We start from the raw sequence: 9,548 nt of genomic DNA on the forward strand, positions 1-9,548 counted from the left end.
AACCAATGCTAGACTGAAAACACTGGATCGATTTGAAATTGGATTGGGCCGTGCTGTGCCGTGCCGAAACGTTTTATTCTTTTTTAAAAAAATATTAAATTATTTTGTTTAATTTTTAAAGTTACAATTAATTTACAATAAAATATATTTTAATTGTAGAAGTGAAGAATTGAATTTACAACCAAAAATGTACAAATTAAGATTTTTATTATCAAACAATATTATAAATTTTCTAGCCTATTTTTTTAAGGTTCCAATACGAGTTTTTGAGCTTTCGGGCTGTTATTATTTTTTGCACACCTATTGTTAATTAATTATTCGATCTGAAACGAATGCGTATACTAATTCGTCGCCTTGTATTCCACTCGAAACTTCAGCTCATAAGTTACAACTTCTATGCTGTATAACAATTATCCATGATTATGAAATGGCCCGAACATGAAATGGAAGATAGTGTCCCTCGATTTTACTTTGAAGCCAAAGGGTTTTTCAATTTGGGAATCACGTAAAGAGGAGTTTTTCTTGTTGCTGTACTGCCGAAGGTTTCTTCCATGTCGACATCTTCAGGTTTCATTCCCTGTGGCAAAACCCAATCAAAGTGGTAGAGTAACATTGCCAATGGGAGGTCGACATTGGCAAGGCCGAATGACATTCCAGGGCAAATCCTTCTGCCAGAACCAAAAGGGATGAATTCAAAATTCTTCCCGTTGTAATCGAATGAAATATTGTTATCGAGAAATCTCTCTGGTATAAAGCTGTCGGCATCTTTCCAGATTTTGGGATCTCTTGCAATGGCCCATGCATTCACCAAAACATTTGTTTTTGCAGGTATTGTGTATCCATGGATCTCCGAGGTATCTTTGCTTACTCGCGGGACGAGTAGAGGCCCGGCCGGGTGCATTCGGAAAGTCTCCTTCATTACTAACTTTAGGTACTTTAGCTCATCGAAGTCGGACTCATCAACAAACCCCTTGTCACGAAAAACCCGTCTCACCTCATCTTGTGCCTTCTTAAGGACACTGGGATGTCTCATCAATTCCGCCATAGCCCAATCTGTAGTAGCAGAAGATGTTTCGATTCCAGCAATGAACATATCCTATGCGCACAAGAAGATTCATAGTGATCAATGAAACTTAGAGAAAATTGCAAAACATATCATACATGTATACCCATTATCACTTTTTTTCTATATTTATCTTGCTAGTTATCAAAATATATCTACATGTTTGCAAAAGTAACTATTTATTTCCTTTGGCTGCGCGAGATCTGAACATCAGGCTTGGCCAAATGACGGAAATAACGGCTTCTGCAAACATATAAGATATATTTTGCCAACAAGATAAATACAGGACAAGAATAACAATGGAGTATATAATATTTTTTGCAATTTTTTCATTAAGATAAATATAGGACAAAAGTGATAATGGAGTATATGATTTTTTTTGCAATTTTTCCAGCGAGACAAATATAAGACATAAAATATATTTTTTCAGCAAGATAAATTTACACTATAAAAAAATATCAATTTTGTAAAGAAAATTTTTCGTTCTTAAATCCACTTTTTCTGTTACTAATTATATTAGAGACGGAATTAGGGATGAAATTACGTTAGCTACATAAACTTTAGGAACGAAATTCTGTTATAAATATACTATTTTTTTGTAGTGATACGACAACATCTAATTTACTCAACATAGTAAAATTTTAATGACAAACCTGTAGCACAGCTTTTATATTGTCATCGCTTAAGCCGAGCTCATGCCCGGTATCCTTATGGAACTTGAGGAGAATATCGACTAATTTTTCCTGCTGTTCATCTTGAGAATTGGCTACTTTTCGACTGTCGATAATCTTCTGGAGTATGGTATCGAATAGTTTGTGCACCTTCTCCACGCGGCCTCTAAATCCACCGATCACTTGCAACAAACTGATGGAGGGAAACAGATCGCCGACATAAAATCCTCCGGCTAACTCAAAAAGTTCTTTCACTATGGATACCAAAGCTGTGTGTTCATCAATCTTACTGCCAAGGGATGCCCCCAAAATCATGTCACAAGTCGCCAAGGAAACTTTATCAGTCAAGTTGATCGACGAGCCTTCTTCCGAAGCTATCAAGCTGCACATATCGAAAAACACTTCTTCCCTTAAGGGACGATAAGATTGGACACGCTTTGCGCTCAACAGCTCCATCGTGCAAATTTTTCGCAACTGTCTCCAGTATTCGCCATACGATGAGGAAGCTATGTTAGAATAATCATATGATAAAATCTTCGTCGCAAGGCTTGATGGCCTGTTTGCGAAGTTGATGTCGTGCGTCTTCAAGACCTCTTTTGCTGCCTCCGGCGACGATACAATAACCGTGCTGATTTCACCTAGCCGCAAGTGCATCATCGGCCCATATTTCGACGCCAAGTCGGCTAAAATATGATGGGGAGGTCGGGAACTAATGAGGAGGTGCAAGTTCCCGATGACCGGCAGCTTTCTTGGCCCCGGAGGAAGATTGGCCGAACTCCGGCCACGGTTCGACCGGGAGATTAGGTTCCATAGGAAAGCAAAAAATATGAGAGATGAAAAGAGGATACTCGAAGAAGATGATAATTCAATATCCATAGATTTAAATCTTGAAGAGTGAGTTGAATGCAATTTGCTGCAACTTTTGTGTTATAAATAGTAGAAGAGGGCAATTCAGCAACAATAATTTTTTTTGGTTTTTTAAAGGAAAATTATATTTAGGAACTTATAAAGACAAACAACACATAAACGAATCAGCCACAATATTTGACGAAGACAAACTGTTGCCATCTACTTCATGAGTGTTTACTAAAATATCTAAGTCTAAGTACAACATGAACAAGTACTAACATAGCAATATTTAGACTCTTCAACAATGTCTTTATACTGCAGTGTGCAAAGACATACTGTTGGATACAGTGACGAAACTAGCATCTAAATTTCGAAATGTGCAAAATATTATAAGTTATTTAATATTTAGCTAATAAATTTAAATAAATATTAATGATAGAATTATATATGAATTTAGATAGTTTTAGAAGGAAAAATTGTATATAAATACATAAAAATTAATATTTTTAATACTAAAAAAATTATAAAAAAATTAGCTTGGGATCAATTGAATCCCCAAACCTAGTGTAATTCCGTCCTGGTTGGACATAAGTAATAACAACAACAGACCACATGTTTAGTGGATAATTGCATTTTTCACTTTTGTATTTGATGATCTTTTTAATTTATATTCTTATACTTGTTGATTGACATTAACTCTACTTAAAATTACCTACTAAAATTGACAAAAAGTAATGGAGAAAAGATGTGTTTATAAATTGTCGCACGTTGTTTGCCACGTAGATATTTTATTTATTACGTGAAACTCTTTGCATTAATGTAAAATTTGCATAAAGGATCTTCTTTGTCGGAAATTGATATTTAAGATAATTTTGTATTTTTTTATTTGTATACAATTTGCACAATTTAAGTCTTTATTTAGAATCAAATATTACTTTTGAACAAGGAGGATGTTTTTGTGCAAATTTTAGTTTTACGGAATGAATAAAATACATAATATTTTATACATTTTTACTAAGACACATGAGATGTTGTATAATTTACCCTTGTTTATATATATATAAAGAGAGAGAGAAAAAAAAGAAACACACAAATAAAAATTACTCCCTCAAGGTATGTACGACGAATTTTTTATATAAAAAATTATTGGGAACTCGAGACTAAGCCTCTAATAGGATATCGAATGCGTAGAATGACCGTCTCATCTAAAAATTTCAAATTATTAAGAAAACACATCATTAATTTATTTATGAAGAACAAAAATTCCCACTTGCACATACATATCGGACGTGGTATCAAAACCTTAGGTTTTGAGATTGACTCCCACCATCTCCATTTCGCTTATCTCCACTACAAGTGAAGAAACACGTGTTAGAAATTCCCCGTTGTGGAACTAAAATAAATTTATCTATATATATATATATTAACAATTTGATTTTTTCTTATTCATTATTTTATTTTATTTTATTGTATTTTTTTTTATTAAATCATAGCCTCCAAATAGGAAGTTACGGAGCAGCTTAAAGTCTTGTACTATCAAGACATGATTGCATGAACAATGATCATTTAATCAAACAATATTTATTTAAAGTTTTAAAATAGTAATAGAGTTAAATACGGAACTAAAAATATATATATCTTAAAGATTTCGTTTTTTCTTATTCATTATTAAAATATATTTAGAAGCAATGTATTATATTTATGATAGTTGTTTTATTTAAGAGATTCGTAGGATTCTTATCTTATTTAGACGATTTATAAATATGTACGTATTCTTATAATTGAAATAAAGAATCTTAGTTTTATATTTTAATATGGTATCAGAGTCAAATTTTCTCCGGATACATCTATGATCCGTTATATCTCATATATATTTTATTGATCAATTTGCTTCTATCAACGATCGTGCAGTCATTTTCATGTCGTCTCCATCTCTACTATTTTGATGTCTACTGACAGAGTTCTACTTTCAACTCTGACGCCTTGAGAGTCCTATTTTCGAATCTAACTCTATTGAGAGTGAGTGAATTTTGTTTCCGACTTTAGCTCTGTTGTGAGCGAGCGAGTGAGTCTTGTTTCCGCCTCTAGTTCCGTTGTGAACGAGTGAGTCCGGTTTCCAACTCTAACGGTGTTGAGTTCTAATTCTGACTCTGATCCAGTGGACGGCTACACCACTTTCAATTAATGGAAAATTCAAGTTCGTTCGTGAAAGATCTCGGCTATATCTTTTTCGGTCACTTCTGACAAACTCAAGTTTGTTATCTTGAATTTGAAAAAGGGTGTTAAAATATATTTAGAAGTAATATATTATATTTACGGTAGTTGTCTTATTTAAGAGATTCATGGGATTCTTGTCTTATTTAGAAGATTTATATATCACTATAAATATGTACGTATTCTTACTATTGAAATAGAAAATTTCAGTTTTATATTATAATAATTATTTTATTTTATTCTTTTTTGACTAAATCATAGCCTCCAAACAGGAAGTTAAGGAGCAGCTTAGAATCTTGTACTATCAAGACATGATTGCATGATCAATGATCATTCAAACACACAAATTTTCACCTGATACTTACGTACATGCTAAACCATTAATTTCTCAATTCCATTCAAAGTTTGTTTTGGATAATTGCACGAGCAACGACCAATGACCATTCAAACACAAAAATGTCATACTGAAATATCTTCAAATAACAAATATGAAATAAATAGATGTTAAGTTACATGATAATGATGGCAACAATAATGGCCTATTTTGGTTGTCATGAAATTTGGTTGGTGATTGGCAATGTAATTTCAATTTTCTCATCTCAAATTCTTTCCAAATTTAAGGTGATTATTTATTATAATCTTTTATTTTTATCTAGGAAAAATATTAAATCATAACCAAACCATCAACCAAGTAACACAGGTCATGTTTGTTAGTGGATTTCCAAACATTAATTAATAGTAATATATATTGAATCAAATGATTATTCTAATTTTAAATTATATTTTTAAAAACCCAAAATCCAAGTCCAAAATAATGCACGAACATGCAAACCGTTAATACTTTATTGCATAAAATATACAATTTTGAATAGAATATCACTTCAGCTGAATAAAACAATGCACTTGATATGACAAGTTTATGTGACTTAGGCAAAAGGTTTGACTATCTGTCACATCAGCTAAACTTGACATTTCAAATGAACATTGTGGCTACATCACTGTCAGGACAAATTTTTCATGATTCGATTAGAGTGTATATGAAAAAAATAAAATAAAATAAAAATAAGATAATATTTTTAAATTTTTTTTAGGTATTGTGTGATTAATAAATGTATCTACCATGTCGGATCCTGAATAACCGCCTCACCTAAAAGTTCAAACTTTTAGAGAAATACAACCATTAATCATATACCCGCAAACGGGAGTTCCCAATATTAGTAAAAATAATTATAATTTAATAAAAATAATTATATATTAAGATTAAAATGATTAAATAATTTAATTAAAATAAGAAAAATTATAAATTATAAATTTTTAAATGTAACTAAAGTATATAATTATATTTTTAAAAAAAATGATAAATTATGTGGGACAGACGAAAATAGAAAAAATAAAATATTTAAATTGTAATGATTATTTAATGTGATACAAATATATATTTGATACAAGATTTTGAATATTTATTGTTTATACTATATCAAACTAAAAATAAGTTTATAATATTACATTTTATACGAAAAAAAATAAAATTATAGCGAAAACATGGAACAAAAGCACAACCAAAGAAACACAAAACATTTCATAATTAATGAATCAAAATTAATAAGTTAATATATATATATATATAATACAAATATGATAAAAGATTTATAAAAGATTGGAATAAATGTTCTTTTAGTTTTTATATATGTTGGAGTGCAAACTTAACTTCACGTCGAAAGATGCAAAGAAAATTTTACATCTTTATAAGTTTCAAATAAACTCTACTGGTACCAGATCTTTTAGAAAAAGTCCAAAAACAAATCCGTACAAGTTCAACCCAAAACCGACAATATCTTCGTGTTGAGTTGACCCACTTCCGACAATAAGTAACTTATTATCATTTTAGTTTTTTAAGTGAATATTGTGGAGAAATAATCTTAAATCTTATCCGCAATTATTGAAAAGGTCGTCTAGCATAAATTAAAACTATGAAATGTGATAATGTCCTCAAGATTAATTATACATAAATCTAAACGCACACATAATCAAGTGTCAAAGAACTATGGAAGATTCATTCGTACAATTAAGAACAAGATGTTCTTTCACACAAGATATATATAGATGGAATTATTGGCCTAAGTTTTGAAAAAGTAACACAATCAAATTGAAACTTCAAAATCCATACATATTGTTTAATTTTATTTCAAACACAAGCCACGACTCTTTACCTCGCACAATTCTACACTATTACATATAATATCAAATTAAAATACTATTTAAATCAAAAACAAAATTAAAACCCTAATTAAAAAAAAAAAAAAAAAAAAAAAAGCAGACAAATCCACTGTAGTACATAACATCAAGCCTTATTTCCCATGACTATGAAATGGCTCGATCATAGAAATTAACAAAGATAGTGTCCCTCGATTTCACTTTAGAGGCAAAGGGTTTTTCAATTTGGGAATCACATAAAGTGGGGTTTTCTTTCTTCCTGAAAGGGCAATGGCTTCTCCCATGTCCAAATCTTCTGGTTTGATTCCCTGTGGCAAAACCCAATCAAAATGGTAAAGCAACATTGCCAACGGGACTTCGACATTGGCAAGGCCAAATGCCATTCCAGGGCACATCCTTCTCCCAGCACCAAAAGGCATGAGCTTGAAACCCTTCCCTGTGTAATCGACAGAAATATCTTTATCGAGAAATCTCTCTGGAATAAAGCTTTCAGCATCTTTCCAGATTTTAGAATCTCTTCCAATGGCCCATACATTCACCATAGTCCTTGTTTTTGCAGGTATTGTGTAGCCATTAATCTCACAGGCCTCCGAGCTTTCTCTCGGCAGCAGTAGAGGCCCCGGTGGGTGAATTCTAAAAGTCTCTTTGATCACTAACTTTAGGTACTTTAGCTCATCGAAGTCGGACTCATCGACAAACCCCTTGTCGCCGAAAACCCGTCTCACCTCATCTTGTGCCTTCTTAAGAACAATTGGATGTCTCATCATTTCTGCCATAGCCCATTCTGCTGTAGCCGATGAAGTTTCGATCCCACCAACGAATATATCCTGCGTGGCAACAAAAATAACAAACATTTAAAATCAGAAAAAAAAAAAAAAAAAAAATATTGACAAAATTGTTCATAAGTAACATGTTTTCTAAAAATTTTGCACCATACTCCATGCACTCTCGTAAAAAATAGTGCACAGAATTCCCTAAAAAGGTATTTTATGCGATGTTTATTGTTTTTAAAAACATAAGGGAATTTAGCGATACGATGCAGATTTTTCAAACCACGAGTAGATTATAAGTATTTTGCGAAAAAATTTTATCGACGAACCACTAGCACAGCTTTTATGTTATCATCACTTAATTGGAATTCATGCCCCGTGTCCTTATGGAAATTGAGGAGAACATCGGTGAAGGTTTCCTCCTCTTGATCTTGAGATTTGGTTGCTCTTCGAGCATTGATAATCTTGTCGAGCAACGTATCCATATGTTTGCGCAACTTCTCCAACCGGCCTTTATATCCGCCGATTCCTTTAAACAAACTGATGGAGGGATAAAGATCGCCGAGATTGAATTCTCCGATTATTACAAAAGCTTCAATGACTATGGACACCAACGGTGAGTGTTCATCGATACTCGTATTGCCAAGGGCTGCCCGCAAAATCAAGTCACACGTAATCAAAGAAAGTTTCTCAGACATGTCGAGGGAGCAGCCTTCTTTCGAAGCTATCGAACTGCACATATTCATAAACACTTCTTCCCTTAAGGAGCGGAAAGATTGGACGCGCTTTGGACTCAGCAGCTCTATTGTGCAAAATTTTCGCAACTGTCTCCAGTATTCGCCATACGGCGCAAATGCTACATCAGAATTCTCATAAAGTATAACTTTTGAGGCAAAGAGGGATGGCCTATTAGAAAAGTTGACGTCATGCGTATTCATGACCGCTTTTGCTGCTTCAGGCGACGACACAACAATGGCGCTGACTTCGCCTAGTTGCAAGTGCATCAACGGCCCATATTTCGACGCTAAGTTGGTTAAAATGTGATGGGGTGGTCGCGACTTAATAAGGTGGTGCAAGCTCCCGATGAAGGGCAGCTTTCTCGGCCCCGGCGGAAGTTTGCCGGAGCTCCGGGGGAGTTTGGAGCGAGTGATTACATTCCATAAGAATGCAAGAAAAATGAGGGATGAAAAAAGGATGATCGAAGATGATAGTTCAGTATCCATAGATTGGAATATTGAATGGTGACTCGACTCAAATTACATGCAAGTTTGAACTATAAATAGTTGAAGTGAACCATTCTGCCACGACATTGTCTATGTTTGCTTATGATTTTTTTTTGTTTTTTATCTTTTAGGCAATGTCTCACTAGTAGTATGAAAATTTTATATTGTTTTTCCTTATGTCTTTTTCAGAATATTAACTCTATGCAATATTTCAAATATACAAGAAAATCTTATTCAATTTTTAAGGTATTTTATAGAATATTTTTTAAAATATAAAAAAGTTTTGTACAATTTTTAAACCACGGGGAGTATGATGCTGAATTTTTAAACTACTGGTGAATTGTAAATAATTTTGCCTATTTTTTTATATAGTTATTTGATATGATTAAAAAAAAAAACAATATATTTTATTTGAAAGAATGAATAATTTAATAGTAATTTTTTTAAAAAAAAATTGTAAAAATGACGAACTCTTAGGTTATGTTTTTTTAGGATAAATTATTTTTTTTTAGTAAACTTTAAGCGAACATTGTGTAAAAATAGT

The 9,548-nt window shown here is 32.5% G+C and overlaps 2 protein-coding genes across 2 annotated transcripts; both read right to left on the reverse strand.

Moving 5' to 3' along the window:
* Window positions 1–218: 218 nt before the first annotated feature.
* Window positions 219–2,695, reverse strand: LOC127245225 (salviol synthase-like). Its single transcript, XM_051265966.1, has 2 exons — window positions 1,717–2,695; window positions 219–1,096 (listed from the first exon to the last, which is right to left on the reverse strand). Exons 1-2 carry the CDS (start codon window positions 2,608–2,610, stop codon window positions 467–469), a joined length of 1,524 nt encoding a protein of 507 aa, XP_051121923.1. The 5' UTR covers window positions 2,611–2,695; the 3' UTR covers window positions 219–466.
* A 4,423-nt stretch (window positions 2,696–7,118) lies between these two features.
* LOC127245226 (desmethyl-deoxy-podophyllotoxin synthase-like) lies at window positions 7,119–9,015 on the reverse strand. The gene is made up of 2 exons (XM_051265968.1): window positions 8,111–9,015; window positions 7,119–7,838 (listed from the first exon to the last, which is right to left on the reverse strand). The coding sequence occupies exons 1-2, from the start codon at window positions 9,002–9,004 to the stop codon at window positions 7,209–7,211; spliced, it is 1,524 nt and encodes a 507-aa protein (XP_051121925.1). The 5' UTR covers window positions 9,005–9,015; the 3' UTR covers window positions 7,119–7,208.
* Window positions 9,016–9,548: the final 533 nt, after the last annotated feature.

Source organism: Andrographis paniculata, unplaced genomic scaffold (assembly GCF_009805555.1).
Source record: "Andrographis paniculata isolate CXL003 unplaced genomic scaffold, ASM980555v1 Contig220END, whole genome shotgun sequence".
NCBI lineage: Eukaryota > Viridiplantae > Streptophyta > Magnoliopsida > Lamiales > Acanthaceae > Andrographis > Andrographis paniculata.

Coding starts and splice junctions, on each gene's coding strand:
- LOC127245225 (XM_051265966.1), bottom strand. CDS start 2,610: ATGGATATTGAATTATCATCTTCTTCGAGTATCCTCTTTTCATCTCTC. Junction 1,097..1,716: donor ATATAAAAGCTGTGCTACAG/GTTTGTCATTAA, acceptor TTGTGCGCATAG/GATATGTTCATTGCTGGAAT.
- LOC127245226 (XM_051265968.1), bottom strand. CDS start 9,004: ATGGATACTGAACTATCATCTTCGATCATCCTTTTTTCATCCCTCATT. Junction 7,839..8,110: donor ACATAAAAGCTGTGCTAGTG/GTTCGTCGATAA, acceptor GTTGCCACGCAG/GATATATTCGTTGGTGGGAT.